This window comes from Oncorhynchus nerka, linkage group LG9b (assembly GCF_034236695.1).
Source record: "Oncorhynchus nerka isolate Pitt River linkage group LG9b, Oner_Uvic_2.0, whole genome shotgun sequence".
NCBI lineage: Eukaryota > Metazoa > Chordata > Actinopteri > Salmoniformes > Salmonidae > Oncorhynchus > Oncorhynchus nerka.
In genome coordinates this window covers 37,289,899-37,311,971 of record NC_088424.1, presented here as the reverse complement: position 1 = coordinate 37,311,971, position 22,073 = coordinate 37,289,899, and the positions used below count along the sequence as shown (strand labels likewise).

Genomic DNA, 22,073 nt, shown 5'->3' with positions numbered 1-22,073 from the left:
CTAAACACCTCCCTCTGCAACTGGATCATGGACTTCCTGACGGGCCTCCGCCAGGTGGTGAGGGTAGGTAACAACACATCTGCCACGCTGATCCTCAACACAGGGGCCCTTCAGGGGTGTGTGCTCAGCCCCCTCCTGTACTCCCTGTTCACTCACGACTGCACGGCCAGGCACGTCTCCACACCATCATTAAATTTGCCGATGACACAACAGATAATGTCCTGATCACCGACAACAACGAGACAACCTATAGGGAGGAGGTAAGAGACCTGGCCATGTGATGCCAGGATAACAACCTCTCCCTCATCGTGATCAAGACAAAGGAGATGATTGTGGACTACAGGAAAAAGAGGACTGAGCACGCCCCCATTCTCATCGATGGAGCTGTAGTGGAGCAGGTTGAGAGCTACAAGTTCCTTTGGTCCAAGCACACCATGACAGTCGTGAAGCGTGCACGACAAAACCTATTCCCCCTCAGGAGACTGAAAAGATTTGGCATGGGTCCTCAGATCCTCAAAAGGTTCTACAGCTGCACCATCGAGAGCATCCTAACTGGTTGCATCACTGCCTGGTGTGGCAACTGCTCGGCCTCCGACCGTAAGGCACTACAGAGGCCCAATACATCACTGGAGCCAAGCCTCCTGCCATCCAGGACCTCTTTACCAGGCTGTGTCAGAGGAAGGCCCTAAAAATGGTCAAAGACTCCAGCCACCCTAGTCATAGAATGTTCTCTCTGCTACCACACGGCAAGCGGTACCGGTGCGCCAAGTCTAGGTCCAAGAGGCTTTTAAACAGCTTCTACCCCCAAGCCATAAGACTCCTAAACATCTAGTCAAATGGTTAGCCAGACTATTTGCATTGCCCTCCCCTCCCCTCTCCACACCACTGCCACTCTCTGTTGTCATCTATGCATAGTCACTTTAATAAACTAAACCTACACATACAGTTGAAGTCGGAAGTTTACACTTATGTGGGAGTCATTAAAACTCGTTTTTCAACCACTCCACAAATTTCTTGTTAACAAACTATAGTTTTGGCAAGTCAGTTAGGACATCTACTTTGTGCATGACACAAGTATCTTTTCAAACAATTGTTTACAGACAGATTATTTCACTTATAATTCACTGTATCACAATTCCAGTGGGTCAGAAGTTTACATACACTAAGTTGACTGTGCCTTTAAACAGTTTGGAAAATTCCAGAAAATGATGTCATGACTTCAGAAACTTCTGATAGGCTAATTGACGTCATTTGAGTCAATTGGAGGTGTACCTGTGGATGTATTTCAAGGCCTACTCAGTGCCTCTTTGCTTGACATCATGGGAAAATCAAAAGAAATTAGCAAAAAATTGTAGACCTCCACAAGCCTGGTTCATCCTTGGGAGCAATTTCCAAACACCTGAAGGTACCACGTTCATCTGTACAAACAATAGTACGCAAGTATAAACCCCAATGGGACCATGCAGGCGTCATACCGCTCAGGAAGGAGACGCGTTCTGTCTCCTAGAGATGGACGTACTTTGGTGCCAAAAGTGCAAATCAATCGCAGATCAACAGCAAAGGACCTTGTGAAGATGCTGGAGGAAACCGGTAGAAAATTATCAATATCCACAGTAAAATGAGTCCTATATCGACATAACCTGAAAGGCCGCTCAGCAAGGAAGAAGCCACTGCTCCAAAACCGCCATAAAAAAGCCAGACTACGGTTTTCAACTGCACATGGGGACAAAGATCGTACTTTTTGAGAAATGTCCTCTGTTCTGATGAAACAAAAATAGAACTGTTTGGCCATAATGACCATTGTTATGTTTTGAGGAAAAAGGAGGAGGCTTGCAAGCCAAAGAACACCATCCCAACCGTGAAGCACGGGTGTGGCAGCATCATGTTATGGTGGTGCTTTGCTGCAGGAGGGACTGGTGCACTTCACAAAATAGATGGCTTCATGAGGAAGGAAGGAAAATTATGTGGATATATTGAAGCAACATCTCAAGACATCAGTCAGGAAGTTAAAGCTTGGTCGCAAATGGGTCTTCCAAATGGACAATGACCCCAAGCATACTTCCAAAGTTGTGGCAAAATGGCTTAAGGACGACAAAGTCAAGGTATTGGAGTGGCCATCACAAAGCCCTGACCTCAATCCTACAGAAAATTTGTGGGCAGAACTGAAAGTGTGTGCGAGCAAGGAGGCCTACAAAGCTGACTCAGTTACACCAGCTCTGTCAGGTGGAATGGGACAAAATTCACCCAACTTATTAATGTGGGAAGCTTGTGGAAGGCTACCCAAAAAGTTTGACCCAAGTTAAACAATTTAAAGGCAATGCTACCAAATACTAATTGAGTGTATGTAAACTTCTGAACCACTGGGAACGTGATGAAAGAAATAAAAGCTGAAAGAAATAATTCTCTCTACTATTATTCTGACATTTTACATTCTTAAAGTAAAGTGGTGATCCTAACTGACCTGAGACAGGGAATTTTTACTGGGATTAAATGTCAGGAATTGTGAAAAACGGAGTTGGAATGTTTTTGGCTAAGGTGTATGTAAACTTCCAACTTCAAGTCTACATACTACCTCAACTAACCGGTGCCCATGTACATTGACTCTGTACCGGCACCACCTTGTATATATTGTTATTTTTAACTGTTGCTCTTTAATTACTTGTTACTTCTATCTCTTATTTTTATCCATATTTTTTTAAACGGCACTGTTAGTTAGGGGCTCGTAAGAAAGTATTTCCCTGCAATACACTTTGATTTGATTTGATCCTGTACTTCTATTTTTGCCAAAGCATACATTGTAGAACCCCCCCCCACCTCAAACGTATAGCTCAAACAGACCATTTAAAAAATGCTTGCTATTTCCTCAGAGAGTGATGTCAGGTAACACTTTATTTGGATAGTCCCAAGTAGATGGTTTGTAGATGTTCAATGACTGTCAACAACATTGCAACTAATTATCCATTAACCTGACACTAACAGTATATGGCTGATACACCTTAACGGCTGATAAATGTTACCTAGCCCTCAAGACCTATCCTGATCCACCGTTGTGCTCTCGTTTTGTTCCACTGAATCCGTGGAGCGAAACAGAACGTGAGCTTGCGAGATCAAGATGGTCGTACGAGGCTACTCAAGAGCTAGAGTAGCAATAAGTCCATCTATGAATCCACATATTTCCTGGAAAGAAGCTTGGACTTGATGAAAAAGAGATGAAGAAGGAGATGAATGAGGTATTGTTTTGTTCACCTTCATCCTGAAGAAGGTGATGCTGGTCAGTAGGTCTACAGTGGATTTGAGGTCCTGCAGCCTCTCAGGGCTACTGGCTGGGAAGTTATTCTACAAACACAGAAACACCATTAAAAACACACAGAAACACCATTACAGACACAGAAACACAATTACAAAACACCATTACAAACACACAGAAACACCATTACAAGCACACATAAACACCATTACAAAGACAGAAACACCATTACAAAGACACAGAAACACCATTACAAAGACACAGAAACACCATTACAAAGACACAGAAACACCATTACAAAGACACAGAAATACCATTGCAAAGACACAGAAACACCATTGCAAAGACAGAAACACCATTACAAAGACACAGAAACACCATTAAAAACACACAGAAACACCATTACAGACACAGAAACACAACTACAAAGACACCATTACAAACACACAGAAACACCATTACAAGCACACAGAAACACCATTAAACACAGAAACACCATTACAAAGACACAGAAACACCATTACAAAGACAAAAACATCATTACAAAGACACAGAAACACCATTACAAAGACACAGAAACACCATTACAAAGACACAGAAACACCATTACAAAGACAGAAACACAATTACACAAACAGAAACACAATTACACAGACAGAAACACAATTACAAAGACAGAAACACCATTGCAAAGACAGAAACACCATTACAAAGACAGAAACACCATTACAAAGACAGAAACACCATTACAAAGACAGAAACACCATTACAAAGACACAGAAACACCATTAAAAACACACAGAAACACCATTACAGACACAGAAACACCATTACAACACAGAAACACCATTACAAAGACAAAAACATAACTACAAACACAGAAACACCATTACAAAGACACAGAAACACCATTAAAAACACACAGAAACACCATTACAAACACAGAAACACCATTACCAACACAGAAACACCATTACAAACACAGAAACACTTTAAAAGAGTGTAGAAACAAAGAAACACTGTTTGGAACAGAGATATGTTTTTGAAAGATAGGTTCAGATATCACAAGACTGGTCAAATAAACATGGCTTGTTGAAGGTCTATGTAACTTAGAATGTAATTTTTATATAGTGAGTATACTTTTGTATTAGTCTATTTATGTCCTCTTTCATGCCTTTCAACTTCTGGTTAAATATAATCATGTAAACTGCAAGAAAATGCTACTTATACAATGGACTATATACCGTGTCATGCAGATGGAATTAGAAGAATAACACAATTACCCAAAACACATGATATTTACAAACAAAGACATTACAACAATGACTACCATTTATAAACAATGACTACCATTTATAAAACAGATTATAACACAATGACTACCATTTATAAAACAGATTACAACACAATGACTTCCATTTATAAAACAGATTATAACACAATGACTACCATTTATAAAACAGATTACAACACAATGACTTCCATTTATAAAACAGATTATAACACAATGACTACCATTTATAAAACAGATTATAACACAATGACTACCATTTATAAAACAGATTATAACACAATGACTACCATTTATAAAACAGATTATAACACAATGACTACCATTTATAAAACAGATTATAACACAATGACTACCATTTATAAAACAGATTATAACACAATGACTACCATTTATAAAACAGATTATAACACAATGACTACCATTTATAAAACAGATTATAACACAATGACTTCCATTTATAAAACAGATTATAACACAATGACTACCATTTATAAAACAGATTATAACACAATGACTACCATTTATAAAACAGATTATAACACAATGACTACCATTTATAAAACAGATTATAACACAATGACTACCATTTATAAAACAGATTATAACACAATGACTACCATTTATAAAACAGATTATAACACAATGACTACCATTTATAAAACAGATTATAACACAATGACTACCATTTATAAAACAGATTATAACACAAACATTTATAAAACAATGACTTCCATTTATAAAACAGATTATAACACAATGACTTCCATTTATAAAACAGATTATAACACAATGACTTCCATTTATAAAACAGATTATAACACAATGACTTCCATTTATAAAACAGATTATAACACAATGACTTCCATTTATAAAACAGATTATAACACAATGACTTCCATTTATAAAACAGATTATAACACAATGACTTCCATTTATAAAACAGATTATAACACAATGACTACATTTATAAAACAGATTATAACACAATGATTTATAAAACAGATTATAACACAATGACTACCATTTATAAAACAGATTATAACACAATGACTTCCATTTATAAAACAGATTATAACACAATGACTACCATTTATAAAACAGATTATAACACAATGACTTCCATTTATAAAACAGATTATAACACAATGACTTCCATTTATAAAACAGATTATAACACAATGACTTCCATTTATAAAACAGATTATAACACAATGACTTCCATTTATAAAACAGATTATAACACAATGACTTCCATTTATAAAACAGATTATAACACAATGACTTCCATTTATAAAACAGATTATAACACATTTATAAAACAGATTATAACACAATGACTTCCATTTATAAAACAGATTATAACATTTATAAAATGATTATAACACAATGACTTCCATTTATAAAACAGATTATAACACAATGACTTCCATTTATAAAACAGATTATAACACAATGACTACCATTTATAAAACAGATTATAACACAATGACTACCATTTATAAAACAGATTATAACACAGTGTTTGACACAAACACTTTTAAAAGACTCTCAATATCCTTAACATATATATATACATATATATATATAAAAAATGAGAAATCGTAAACGGTAAAGAAAATAGTTGTTTAGAAAGGTCAAAGTTGACATTACCCGGTACATAGATAGGTCAATCCTCAGGGAGTTGTGGAGCTGATCTAGGAGTTTCACAAACCTGTCCTTCTACCCACACGCACACGGGACACGCACACGGGACACGCACACGGGACACGCACACGGGACACACAGAACACGCACACGGGACACGCACACGGGACACGCACACACACACACACGGGACACACACACACGACACACACACACACGGGACACGCACACGGGACACGCACACGGGACACGCACACGGGACACGCACACGGGACACGCACACAGGACACACACACACGACACACACACACACACGGGACATGCACACACGGGGACACGCACACGGGACACACACACACGGGACACACACACACGACACACACACGACACACACACACGACACACACACGGGACACACACACGGGACACACACACGGGACACACACACGACACACACACACGACACACACACGGGACACACACACGGGACACACACACACACACACGGGACACACACACGGGACAAGATAAAACAGGGTTAAAAATTGAAACATACACGTGTTTAACAGGTGTTATTTCCGGTCTCGCTAAATGCTTTATTTGTATTTGTTAAGAAATGGTATGTCAACGCAGGACAGGGTCTAGCACGGGGAGTCTGATTGGGCAGTTGGGGATGTACATTTGGCCACTGTTTGAAAATAGGGTCAGAGACTGTATTAGGGCAGAGGGCCCTCAGGACAATGTTCCAGTACCGAACTTCAATTATCTACACAGTTCAACATATCATCTCCAGGATGGTCTTTCTAATTGGTCCATATACTGTAGATAGAAAAGTCAAATAATACCTTCAATTAAAAGCTCAACTTAAAACACGAGGGGAATAAGCCAATTAACTCACTCCAAAGTTGGATGCGGCGAAGCGGTCTGATGCCGAGACGTTATTGGTGGACTGGGTGGTGTGGGCGTAGTAAGCATTGATGTTGGCCAGCAGGGTACTCATCACCGCGGGCACGCCCGGGCACATGTACTTAGACGACAGGCAGGCAAAGTGGCTGTGGACACACATACAAAACTATAATTACAGTATATTCATATTAACTAGGACTAATAGGTATGAACTAATGCTGACTGGTGTTTATGTTTGTTCATCAGCTACTGTTTTGTAAGTTTTCATTGTCATTTGTCTGTCCAGTGTAGTTTGTAAAGAGAAAGTGGGATACCTAGTCAGTTGTACAACTGAATGCTTTAAACTGATATGTGTCTTCTGCATTTAACCCAACTCCTCTGAATCAGAGAGGTGCAGGGAGCTGCCTTAATCGACATCCATGTTTTCAGCGCCCAGGGAACAGTGGGTTAACTGTCTTGTTCAGAGTGACAGATTTGTACCTTGTCAGCTCAGGGATTCAATCCAGCAACCTTTCAGTTACTGGCCCAATGCTCTAACCACCAAAACACCTGCCTACATATACAATGGGTGGATCTAATCCTGAATGCTGATTGGTTAAAAGCGCATTCCAAGTTACCACCGACTAAATCTATGACGTTAAAATGCCTATTTACTCTGTTCCATCTGACTGGACAATCCATTGTCTCATCAGCCCAGCCAGGCAATCGTCTCGGGCCTAACAACCCCTGTGCCAATATATCCTCCAAACACCGGCTTCGCGGCCATTATCACTTAAATATACACTGAATATACAAAATATTAAGCTCTTTCCATGACATAGACTACCCAGGTGAATCCAGGTTAAAGTTATGATCACATATTGATGTCACTTGTTAAATCTACTTCAAGGGAAGTGGACAGGTTAAAGAAGGATTTTTAAGCCTTGAGACCTGGATTGTGTGAGCCAAAGTGCCTTTGAACGGGGTATGGTAGTAGGGCCAGGTCCACCGGTTTGTGTCAAGAACTGCAAGCTGCTGGGTTTTTCACCCTCAACAGTTTCCCCTGTGTATCAAGGATGGTCCACCAACCAAAGGACATCCAGCACACTTGACACAACTGTGGGAAGCACTTTCGACACCTTGTAAAGTCCATGCCCCGACAAATTGAGGCTGTTCTGAGGGCAAGAGGGGATGCAAATCAATATTAGGAAGGTGTTCCTAATGTTTGGTACACTCAGTGTAGTCTCAAGTGTATCACATTCTGCATGGTGCTACATGTTATCATGAGTGGACACACTGGGTAAATAATACTGGTTCAAGCCAGAGATACACATCAATAGATACGTCTCTGGTTGAAGCCTATGACCAAACTCTCTGTAGGCGTTCTGTATGGTGATGGTACTGACGTCATAGCCTGGTAGATGGACTCCACTCCGTAACGCATGGCGAACTCATCCACGATCTCCTGGGGAGTCTCCTCGAAGTACACCTTCCACGCGTCGTCTCCTTTAGCATCAGGGATCTTCACCACACCACTGTTCTGCACCTCTGTAGTGTACTGGAACAGGTGCTACACACACAGAGGTTAAAGTTAAAAGGTGTGTAGGGTTGCAAATGGACGAAATATTACAGGACATTTTGGAAGTTTACCAGTAAACTACCAGAATTTTGGTATCTTTCAAGTTTTTATTTTTTGTTTTATAAGATTACATCTAGTGGCCTTTTGCCGTAGGTCGGATTATCACAGGTGTCTGTAATTATCTCTGGCCCTAAAAATATATATATAAAATAATCAAATAAGATGATTTAAAAATAAAAAGAATTATGACAAAGTTATAAAACATGATCCTAAATATAAACCATTCAGCTTAGTGAATACCATTGGTGTTTAATATGAGGGTTTCAGTTTAGTGAATACCATTGGTGTTTAATATGAGGGTTTCAGCTTAGTGAATACCATTGGTGTTTAATATGAGGGTTTCAGCTTAGTGAATACCATTGGTGTTTAATATGAGGGTTTCAGCTTAGTGAATACCATTGGTGTTTAATATGAGGGTTTCAGCTTAGTGAATACCATTGGTGTTTAATATGAGGGTTTCAGCTTAGTGAATACCATTGGTGTTTAATATGAGGGTTTCAGCTTAGTGAATACCATTGGTGTTTAATATGAGGGTTTCAGCTTAGTGAATACCATTGGTGTTTAATATGAGGGTTTCAGTTTAGTGAATACCATTGGTGTTTAATATGAGGGTTTCAGCTTAGTGAATACCATTGGTGTTTAATATGAGGGTTTCAGCTTAGTGAATACCATTGGTGTTTAATATGAGGGTTTCAGCTTAGTGAATACCATTGGTGTTTAATATGAGGGTTTCAGCTTAGTGAATACCATTGGTGTTTAATATGAGGGTTTCAGCTTAGTGAATACCATTGGTGTTTAATATGAGGGTTTCAGCTTAGTGAATACCATTGGTGTTTAATATGAGGGTTTCAGCTTAGTGAATACCATTGGTGTTTAATATGAGGGTTTCAGCTTAGTGAATACCATTGGTGTTTAATATGAGGGTTTCAGCTTAGTGAATACCATTGGTGTTTAATATGAGGGTTTCAGCTTAGTGAATACCATTGGTGTTTAATATGAGGGTTTCAGCTTAGTGAATACCATTGGTGTTTAATATGAGGGTTTCAGCTTAGTGAATACCATTGGTGTTTAATATGAGGGTTTCAGCTTAGTGAATACCATTGGTGTTTAATATGAGGGTTTCAGCTTAGTGAATACCATTGGTGTTTAATATGAGGGTTTCAGCTTAGTGAATACCATTGGTGTTTAATATGAGGGTTTCAGCTTAGTGAATACCGCTGGTGTTTAATATGAGGGTTTCAGCTTAGTGAATACCGTTGGTGTTTAATATGAGGGTTTCAGCTTAGTGAATACCATTGGTGTTTAATATGAGGGTTTCAGCTTAGTGAATACCATTGCTGTTTAATATGAGGGTTTCAGCTTAGTGAATAACATTGGTGTTTAATATGAGGGTTTCAGCTTAGTGAATAACATTGGTGTTTAAAGTAACTGTCCAGTGTTTCCAGATTTCTATGAAACATGACCTGTAATAAATTTACAATAGTGAAATAGTTTTGGTAATTAAGTATGTTAAAAAGCAGCTTTTTGAATGTTGTGGCGCACCCCAAACACAGAATGGTGACCCCAACCACAGAATGGTGACCCCAACCACAGAATGGTGACCCCAACCACAGTATGGTGACCCCAACCACAGTATGGTGACCCCAACCACAGAATGGTGACCCCAACCACAGAATGGTGACACCAACCACAGAATGGTGACCCCAACCACAGAATGGTGACCCCAACCATAGAATGGTGACGGCGCACCCCAACCACAGAATGTTGTGGACGTACACCAACCACAGAATGGTGACACCAACCATAGAATGGTGACCCCAACCACAGTATGTTGTGGCGCACCCCAACCACAGAATGGTGACCCCAACCACAGAATGGTGACCCCAACCACAGAATGGTGAACCCAACCACAGTATGTTGTGTCGCACCCCAACCACAGAATGTTGTGGCGCACCCCAACCACAGAATGTTGTGGCGCACCCCAACCATAGAATGTTGTGGGCGTACACCAACCACAGAATGTTGTGGGCGTACACTAACCACAGAATGTTGTGGCGCACCCCAACCATAGAATGTTGTGGGCGTACACCAACCACAGAATGTTGTGGGCGTACACCAACCACAGAATGTTGTGGCGCACCCCAACCACAGAATGTTGTGGCGCACCCCAACCACAGAATGTTGTGGCGCACCCCAACCACAGAATGTTGTGGCGCACCACAACCATAGAATGTTGTGGGCGTACACCAACCACAGAATGTTGTGGGCGTACACTAACCACAGAATGTTGTGGGCGTACACCAACCACATAATGTTGTGGACATACACAAACTACAGAATGTTGTGGACGTACACCAACCACAGAATGTTGTGGGCGTACACCAACCACAGAATGTTGTGGACATATACCAACCACAGAATGTTGTGGACGTACATCAATCACAGAATGTTGTGGGCGTACACCAACCACAGAATGTTGTGGACATACACAAACCACAGAATGTTGTGGACATATACCAACCACAGAATGTTGTGGGCGTACACCAACCACAGAATGTTGTGGACATATACCAACCACAGAATGTTGTGGGCGTACACCAACCACAGAATGTTGTGGACATATACCAACCACAGAATGTTGTGGACATATACCAACCACAGAATGTTGTGGACATATACCAACCACAGAATGTTGTGGACATATACCAACCACAGAATGTTGTGGACATATACCAACCACAGAATGTTGTGGACATATACCAACCACAGAATGTTGTGGACATATACCAACCACAGAATGTTGTGGACATACACCAACCACAGAATGTTGTGGACATATACCAACCACAGAATGTTGTGGGCGTAGACCAACCACAGAATGTTGTGGACATATACCAACCACAGAATGTTGTGGGCGTACACCAACCACAGAATGTTGTGGACATATACCAACCACAGAATGATGTGGGCGTACACCAACCACAGAATGTTGTGGACATATACCAACCACAGAATGTTGTGGGTGTACACTGCATTGTCGGAACTAGAAGCACAAGCATTTCGCTACACTCACATTAACATCTGCTAACCATGTGTATGTGACAAATACAATTTGATTTGATTTGATTTGAATGTTGTGGGCTTACACCAACCACAGAATGTTGTGGACATATACCAACCACAGAATGTTGTGGGCGTACACCAACCACAAAATGTTGTGGGCGTACACCAACCACAGAATGTTGTGGGCGTACACCGGATGAAGGACACCATGACAGAATGAAGGACACCGTGATGGAACGAAGGACACCATGACAGAATGAAGGACACCATAACTGAACGAAACCCACCATGACAGAATGAAGTACACCGTAACTGAACAAAACCCACCATGACAGAATGAAACACCGTAACAGAACGAAGGACACCATGACAGAATGAAGGACACCATAACTGAACAAAACCCACCATGACAGAATGAAGGACACCGTGACAGAACGAAGGACACTGTGACAGAATCAAGGACACCGTAACAGTTTCTCTTGGGTTTATTTCAAATCTGACCACATGCCCACAGCTGGCAGGACCTAATGAATCATCAATTCGGAATGCAGCTTAACCCGACCAGATCATAATGCCCATGGTCAATTTAGTTTAACATTGGATATCCCTATGGGGCTAGTTAGGGACCATCAATAAATTACACAATGTACATGGGACAATATTTTACAATGTCAATAGGTTCAACTTTCAATGATTTAAAAACCTCAAATCAGCTATAAATTGTAGAAATTCATATACAAATATTGAAAGCATTTAATGAGACAACTAAAAGATGTGCAACATGAAATCTTGTCCCATTTACATTGTGTAATTTATTGACTAATTTATTAACTAGCCACAGAGATAGGCGATCCAAAGTCAAACCAATTTTGCCAAAGTCGCACACCAGCCGGCTGAAGCTAATTGACAAAAGAAGTTGCCTAGCACTAGCTAGCCTAGGCGACTTCAAGACACAAGACCTGGTTAGACCGTTTCAAGTTATCTAGAAGGGTGATTGACTGTAACGGTGTACTGTTTTTGCAGAGCGAAAATACAAACGCTTTCCACATGTGAACACACACACAAGAGACACCCACATGAAACCACACCCCCAAGACGTCTCTCGTTTGGCTTCAGTCATGGCCGCTGCATTTCATAACGAGCAATATGAAAAAGAAGGACAAATTAGGAAGTCCAGCCCCCCAAAAATATTCATGCGAGTAGACTGCTGATTGGCCAGCTCAGCCAATGAGCCAACATTACATCAGGTTCTTTCAGGAAATAGCAAGCATTTTTTTAAACAAACTGTTTGAGTTACAAGTTCGAGGTGGGATTTTTGACGTGCTTTTTCTGCAATTTATGTTATGGCCATGAGTTAACAGAATAATAACTTTTAAAAGTTAGATTTTGACTGGACAGTTAGTTTAATATGAATGTTTCAGCAGGAAATATCCTTTATATTTTTACACACTTATTTATTTTTAATATGTCTTTGTTGTAAATGGTTTTGGCCAGACTGGTGGCAGCTGAGTTAATTTTTCATTAATTAAGCTATTTTCTCTTGAACCAGATGGTCTTTCCACTAGGACAATATGGACACAGATATACACCCAAAAATATATGAAGAAAATAAATCTACTATAAATTACCAAAGTTACCAAAGATGACCTTTTAATTACAGAAATGACTGAAGATTCCTGTAACTCTGGTAAATTACCGGTAACTTTGCAACCCTGTGTGTGTGTGTGTGTGTGTGTGTGTGTGTGTGTGTGTGTGTATGTGTGTGTGTGTATGTGTGTGAAAGTATGTGAATGTGTGTGAATGTGTGTGTGTGTGAAGGTGTACTTAGTATGTGAAACGAGGTATGGTCTGGTCAGTCTTACCTCATGTAGACAGGTGTACTGGACATGGTAGGGAGCCACAGTCTCCTCTCCTTTGATCTCTACACTGATGTGCATCCGGATGGCTCCAGACACAGCTGACTTGTCTGTTCTCTTGTCTGTCAGAGAATTACAACACACTCACATCAACATGTCTGTTCTCTTGTCTGTCAGAGAATTACAACACACTCACATCAACATGTCTGTTCTCTTGTCTGTCAGAGAACCACAACACACTCACATCAACATGTCTGTTCTCTTGTCTGTCAGAGAACCACAACACACTCACTTGTCTTCCTTCCTGTTCATCTCCTTTCCCACAACTCCCTCACTTCCTGACTCCCTCCTTCTCATCACTCACCCAGGTTGTACCAGACGTCCATCTCTCCGCTGAGCGTGCGGACCTCGATGATGGTCTGACCCAGGAAGTCATCTGACTCCCGTTTGAACTTCTGCTTCACCCTGGACTTGATGTCATCGTCCTCATCCCACACGCGTACCTTAATGCGGTCTGACGAGTTGTGGCATTCACTATGAGATGAAGAAATGATGTCAGATGTAACCGGGCCCTAAACATTGTCAAAGACTGCAGCCCCACATGTCATAGACTTTTCCCTCTGCTACCATACGGCAAGGGGTACCGATGCACCAAGTCTGGAACCAGCAGGACCCTGAACAGCCATAAGGCTGCTAAATGGTTCATGAAATAGTTAACCAAATAGCTACCTGGACCGTCTGCATTGACCCCTTTTGTACCAACTCTTTTGACTCATCACATACGCTGCTGCTACTGCTTATTATCTATCCTGCTGCCTAGTCACTATAACCCTCCATATATGCACACATCTACCTCAATGACCTCGTACCTCTGCACATGGACTCAGTACTGGTACCCCTTGTATATAGTCGAGTTATCGTTAATCATTGTCTATTTATTCATAGTGTTATTATGTTTGTATTATTTATGTTTCTCTCTGTGTTGTTGGGAAGGGCACATAAGTAGGAATTTCACTGTTAGTCTGTTTTTATGAAGCGTGTGACAAATACAATTTGATTGAATGATTTGAACCACACATCCCCACCCACGCACCCACGCACCCACGCCCACCCACGCACGCACCCACGCACCCACACATCCCCACCCACGCACACACCCACACATCCCCACCCACGCATCCACCCACCCACGCACCCACACACCCCCCCACGCACGCACACATCCCACCCACGCACCCACACATCCCCACCCACGCACGCACCCACACCCACACCCCATCCCCACGCACCCACACATCCCCACGCACCCCCACATCCCCACGCACCCACATCCCCACCAACCCACATCCCCACCCACGCACTCACACATCCCCACCCACGCACCCACATATCCCCACGCACCCACATCCCCACCCACGCACCCACACATCTCCACGCACCCCACGCACCCACATCCCCACGCACCCACACACCCACCCATCCCCACGCACCCACGCACCCACACATCACCTACGCACCCACACATCCCCACGCACCCACGCACCACATCCCCATTTGCACCCACACATCCCCGCACCCACACATCCCCACGCCCCACGCACCCAACATGCACCCACGCACCCACGCACCCACATCCCCACGCACCCACGCACCCACGCACCCACGCACCACATCCGCACGCACCCACGCACACCCAGACATCCCCAAACCCACACATCCCCCACCCACGCACATCCCCACGCACACACATGCACCCCCACGCACCCACGCACCCACACGCACCCACGCACCCACGCACCACGAAACACATCCCCACCCACGCACCACGCCGCACACGCACCCACGCACCACCCACGCACCCAACCCACCCACCCACCCACACGCAGACAGACAGCACACGCACCCACGCACCCACCCACGCACGCACCCACGCATGCAGACAGACAGAAACACACATCCCCACGCACGCACCCACGCACGCAGACAGAAACACACATCCCCACCCACACACCCAGACAGACAGAAACACACATCCCCACCCACGCACCCACGCACGCAGACAGACAGAAACACACATCCCCACCCACGCACCCACGCACGCAGACAGACAGAAACACACATCCCCACCCACGCACCCACACACGCAGACAGACAGAAACACACATCCCCACCCACCCACGCACGCAGACAGACAGAACCACACATCCACACCCACGCACGCACGCAGACAGACAGAAACACACATCCCCACCCACGCACCCACCCACGCACGCACGCACGCAGACAGACAGAAACACACATCCCCACCCACGCACGCAGACAGACAGAACCACACATCCCCACCCACGCACGCACGCAGACAGACAGAAACACACATCCCCACCCACGCACGCAGACAGAAACACACATCCCCACCCACGCACGCACGCAGACAGACAGAAACACACATCCCCACCCACCCACGCACGCAGACAGACAGAAACACACATCCCCACCCTTGCACGCAGACAGACAGAAACACACATCCCCACCCACGCACGCAGACAGACAGAAACACACATCCCCACCCACGCACGCAGACAGACAGAAACACACATCCCCACCCACGCACGCACGCAGACAGACAGAAACACACATCCCCACCCACGCACGCAGACAGACAGAACCACACATCCCCACCCACCCACGCAGACAGACAGACAGACACACACACTCGCTATGCTCACAAGTGGAAGTTCTCCTCCCAGACAGGGTTGAGGTTGCCGTAGATGGTCTTGGTCCTCTTCTTGGTCTTGCCCACCTGAACTGTGACGTAGGGGTCACTGGAACCAGTCTTGTCCTTGGCCTGGAGGCCCTGAGCACACTGCACTGAGAGAGGCACACAGTCACACCATTAGACCTTGGGCATACGTCACACAGAGAGTATTAACTAAATGGTTGTTTCAGCCTCCGTACTTGAATACACATAAAATCACTTCGTATAAGAGCATCTGCTAAAGTACTCAAATACAAACATGTAAAATATAATTTCTACTCCGGTTGGCAAAGGTGAGTCTACTGATGTGAAGTTCCTACTGCCAGACAGTAACTAACACCCCCTCCAATTTGAACCTTTATCCAAACCCCTACTAAAACCTAATCTCAATCTTATGACGCACTTCCGGGTTGGAGCGAGCGGTCGCATCTGCACTCGGTCCGCAGGTAGTATTACATTTCATTACATTTCATTATAGTACAACGGTTTGATTTGTCTAATCTTAGCAATTTCTTCTTAGCTAGCTACACAGCCGTCTTTGTATCATAGATAATTGCGTAATTATCGTATTTCGTCGTCCTAACGCAGTCTACACTGCCCTGCAGCTAGCCAGCTAGCTAACGTCCACCGTTAGCTAGTCCACCGTCTACCGATTAGCAGCACAACTATTACACTCAACTGAACGACTTGATTAGTGTACACACATAGTTGTCTTTGCTGTCTTCGTACCCAAGATAATTGTGTAGTTTAGAGTGTGTAGTTTTATGTCGTCCTTAACATAGGAGACTCTGCTAGCTAGCCAACAGCTAGCCAACGACAGAACAGAACTTCTGCACTCAACAATCCCCGCTTCGCTCCACAGGTAGTATCACATTTTTCATTTCATTTCATTACAGTACAACGGCTTAGCTACATAGCCGTCTTTGTATCAAAGATAATTGTGTAGTCTAGAGCGATTTCCTAGGTTAGCTAGCCAGCTATTGTCGTTCTTTTAACGCAACGTAACGTAATCAACACTGCTAGCTAGCCAGCTAGCCCCGAATAGCAGCACAGTAGAAACTATTACACTCAACGGAACGACTTGATTAGTGTAGTGTCAACAACGCAGCCAATGCCAACTAGCCTACTTAGTCAACAACGCAGCCTCTGCCAGCTAGCCTACTTCAGCAGTACTGTATCATTTTAATCATTTTAGTCAATAAGATTCACACGTAAGCTTAACTCTCTGAACACTCGTGACGTGTAGTCCACTTGTCATTCCAATCTCCTTTGCATTAGCGTAGCCTCTTGTGTAGCCTGTCAACTATGTGTCTGTCTATCCCTGTTCTCTCCTCTCTGCACAGACCATACAAACGCTCCACACCGCGTGGCCGCGCCACCCTAATCTGGTGGTCCCAGCGCGCACGACCCACGTGGAGTTCCAGGTCTCCGGTAGCCTCTGGAACTGCCGATCTGCGGCCAACAAGGCAGAGTTCATCTCCGCCTATGTCTCCCTCCAGTCCCTCGACTTCTTGGCACTGACGGAAACATGGATCACCACAGACAACACTGCTACTCCTACTGCTCTCTCTTCGTCTGCCCACGTGTTCTCGCACACCCCGAGAGCTTCTGGTCAGCGGGGTGGTGGCACCGGGATCCTCATCTCTCCCAAGTGGTCATTCTCTCTTTCTCCCCTTACCCATCTGTCTATCGCCTCCTTTGAATTCCATGCTGTCACAGTTACCAGCCCTTTCAAGCTTAACATCCTTATCATTTATCGCCCTCCAGGTTCCTCGGAGAGTTCATCAATGAGCTTGATGCCTTGATAAGCTCCTTTCCTGAGGACGGCTCACCTCTCACAGTTCTGGGCGACTTTAACCTCCCCACGCCTACCTTTGACTCATTCCTCTCTGCCTCCTTCTTTCCACTCCTCTCCTCTTTTGACCTCACCCTCTCACCTTCCCCCTACTCACAAGGCAGGAAATACGCTCGACCTCATCTTTACTAGATGCTGTTCTTCCACTAACCTCGTTGCAACTCCCCTCCAAGTCTCCGACCACTACCTTGTATCCTTTTCCCTCTCGCTCTCATCCAACACTTCCCACACTGCCCCTACGGATGGTATCGCGCCGTCCCAAGCTACTCTCTCCTCTTCCATCCTATCATCTCTTCCTCTGCTCAAACCTTCTCCAACCTATCTCCTGATTCTGCCTCCTCAACCCTCCTCTCCTCCCTTTCTGCATCCTTTGACTCTCTATGTCCCCTATCCTCCAGGCCGGCTCGGTCCTCCTCCCGCTCCGTGGCTCGACGACTCATTGCGAGCTCACAGAACAGGGCTCCGGGCAGCCGAGCGGAAATGGAGGAAAACTCGCCTCCCTGCGGACCTGACATCCTTTCACTCCTCCTCTCTACATTTTCCTCTTCTCTCTCTGCTGCTAAAGCCACTTTCTACCACTCTAAATTCCAAGCATCTGCCTCTAACCCTAGGAAGCTCTTTGCAACCTTCTCCTCCCTCCTGAATCCTCCTCCCCTCCCCCTCCTCCCTCTCTGCAGATGACTTCGTCAACCATTTTGAAAAGAAGGTCGACGACATCCGATCCTCGTTTGCTAAGTCAAACGACACCGCTGGTTCTGCTCACACTGCCCTACCCTGTGCTCTGACCTCTTTCTCCCCTCTCTCTCCAGATGAAATCTCGCGTCTTGTGACGGCCGGCCGCCCTACAACCTGCCCGCTTGACCCTATCCCCTCCTCTCTTCTCCAGACCATTTCCGGAGACCTCCTCCCTTACCTCACCTCGCTCATCAACTCATCCCTGACCGCTGGCTACGTCCCTTCCGTCTTCAAGAGAGCGAGAGTTGCACCCCTTCTGAAAAACCTACACTCGATCCCTCCGATGTCAACAACTACAGACCAGTATCCCTTCTTTCTTTTCTCTCCAAAACTCTTGAACGTGCCGTCCTTGGCCAGCTCTCCCGCTATCTCTCAGAATGACCTTCTTGATCCAAATCAGTCAGGTTTCAAGACTAGTCATTCAACTGAGACTGCTCTTCTCTGTATCACGGAGGCGCTCCGCACTGCTAAAGCTAACTCTCTCCTCTGCTCTCATCCTTCTAGACCTATCGGCTGCCTTCGATACTGTGAACCATCAGATCCTCCTCTCCACCCTCTCCGAGTTGGGCATCTCCGGCGCGGCCCACGCTTGATTGTGTCCTACCTGACAGGTCGCTCCTACCAGGTGGCGTTGTCTCCACACCACGTGCTCTCACCACTGGTGTCCCCAGGGCTCTGTTCTAGGCCCTCTCCTATTCTCGCTATACACCAAGTCACTTGGCTCTGTCATAACCTCACATGGTCTCTCCTATCATTGCTATGCAGATGACACACAATTAATCTTCTCCTTTCCCCCTTCTGATGACCAGGTGGCGAATCGCATCTCTGCATGTCTGGCAGACATATCCGTGTGGATGACGGATCACCACCTCAAGCTGAACCTCGGCAAGACGGAGCTGCTCTTCCTCCCGGGAAGGACTGCCGTGCTCCATGATCTCGCCATCACGGTTGACAACTCCATTGTGTCCTCCTCCCAGAGCGCTAAGAACCTTGGCGTGATCCTGGACAACACCCTGTCGTTCTCAACTAACATCAAGGCGGTGGCCCGTTCCTGTAGGTTCATGCTCTACAACATCCGCAGAGTACGACCCTGCCTCACACAGGAAGCGGCGCAGGTCCTAATCCAGGCACTTGTCATCTCCCGTCTGGATTACTGCAACTCGCTGTTGGCTGGGCTCCCTGCCTGTGCCATTAAACCCCTACAACTCATCCAGAACGCCGCAGCCCGTCTGGTGTTCAACCTTCCCAAGTTCTCTCACGTCACCCCGCTCCTCCGCTCCCTCCACTGGCTTCCAGTTGAAGCTCGCATCCGCTACAAGACCATGGTGCTTGCCTACGGAGCTGTGAGGGGAACGGCACCTCAGTACCTCCAGGCTCTGATCAGGCCCTACACCCAAACAAGGGCACTGCGTTCATCCACCTCTGGCCTGCTCGCCTCCCTACCACTGAGGAAGTACAGTTCCCGCTCAGCCCAGTCAAAACTGTTCGCTGCTCTGGCCCCCCAATGGTGGAACAAACTCCCTCACGACGCCAGGACAGCGGAGTCAATCACCACCTTCCGGAGACACCTGAAACCCCACCTCTTTAAGGAATACCTAGGATAGGATAAAGTATTCCCTCTCACCCCCCCTCCCCCTGAAAAGATTTAGATGCACTACTGTTCCACTGGAGGTCATAAGGTGAATGCACCAATTTGTAAGTCGCTCTGGATAAGAGCGTCTGCTAAATGACTTAAATGTTAAATGTTAAATGTTAATCCTGTCAGGATTTAGCCAGGATTGTTCAGGTTTTGGTCACTAGATGCCCCCATTGTGCTTTTTGAACCTTTTGTTTTTCCCTTGTTCAAGTTATTAGTTGCACCTGTGTCTCATTTCCCTTGAATGTATTTAAACCCTTAGTGTTCCTCAGTTCTTTGCTCTGTGTTTGTATGTTAGCACCCAGCCATGCTGTGAACTTTTGTTTCTCTAGTTGGATTTTCTTGGGGTACTCTGGTTTTGTTCTTGTTTATTTTTGATTATTCTTTTGAGGTTTGTTTTTTCCCTGCTGTTCTTACCACTTTGTGGATTTTCCTTGTGTCTTGGAGGATATACATTTTTTCTCTTGGAATTACTTTTGACGTTGTGGATTTATATTTTTGCCTGAAGATCTTTTTCTTTATTAAATCGCCATCTCTAATACTGCTGTCTGCCTCATCTTCTGGGTTCTGCTGACTATTAGTAGCTCAGTTTACTAAGTGACTGTTTCTCACACCGGAGACCCGAGTTCGTAACCGGATCCTGACAAATCCCAATCCTAGTCCTATTTTTACCAGTCATGCTGATCATGGCCGACCACTTGGACGTCCCATCCAGCACACTCTGTTTGATCTGCTTCATCTGCGTGGCGTGCGTCGCCTTGACGACGGTAAACACTTCCTGGATGAGCTCGAAGATTTCCGGTTTGTTCCTCTCTCTGATCTTCATTCTGTCCTTTAGAACCATGATGATGTTCTGGGTTCTGTCCTCTGCCCCGTGCTTAGAACTCTTCTCCGCTGCCCCTGGAAATGAGAGCGGTGGGTGAAGAGGGAGTGAGGAAGAAAGGAGTGTACTCAGAGAGAGAGGAGGAGAGAGAGAGAGAGAGAGAGGGTATACAGTAAATATAGAATAGGAGAGAGAGGGAGGGAAGAGGCAGTGAGGGTCAATTGGGTAAACCTTCAAATGAAAAGGCTCCTAAGGAATACTTGGGAATGGGTGACAGGAGATACAGACTGTAAATCAGTGGAGGGTTGGGCTAAAAGCCCATCTTGGGGAATGTGAATTAGAGGAATTAAACGGATGAAGAGAAGTCCAGGAGTGAGAGAGGAGAGACGCGGGGGGATGACAGCACATTACTCAGGGGGATGACAGCACATTACGCAGGGGGATGACAGCACATTACTCAGGGGGATGACAGCACATTACGCAGGGGGATGACAGCACATTACTCAGGGGGATGACAGCACATTACTCAGGGGGATGACAGCACATTACGCAGGGGGATGACGCAGGGGGGGGATGACAGCACATTACGCAGGGGGATGCCAGCACATTACAGGGGATGACAGCACATTAAGCAGGGGATG

At 44.8% G+C, this 22,073-nt stretch overlaps 1 protein-coding gene across 1 annotated transcript in view; it reads right to left on the bottom strand.

The window, feature by feature from the left end:
- LOC115114725 (protein unc-13 homolog A-like) overlaps nucleotides 1-22,073 on the bottom strand; it is a 118,206-nt gene that overhangs the window by 26,384 nt on the left and 69,749 nt on the right. The window contains 8 exon segments of the mRNA XM_065013620.1: nucleotides 3,247-3,336; nucleotides 6,192-6,260; nucleotides 7,084-7,237; nucleotides 8,477-8,640; nucleotides 13,635-13,750; nucleotides 13,993-14,162; nucleotides 16,355-16,496; nucleotides 21,282-21,509. Coding sequence (XP_064869692.1) covers nucleotides 3,247-3,336; nucleotides 6,192-6,260; nucleotides 7,084-7,237; nucleotides 8,477-8,640; nucleotides 13,635-13,750; nucleotides 13,993-14,162; nucleotides 16,355-16,496; nucleotides 21,282-21,509 — 1,133 coding nt within the window.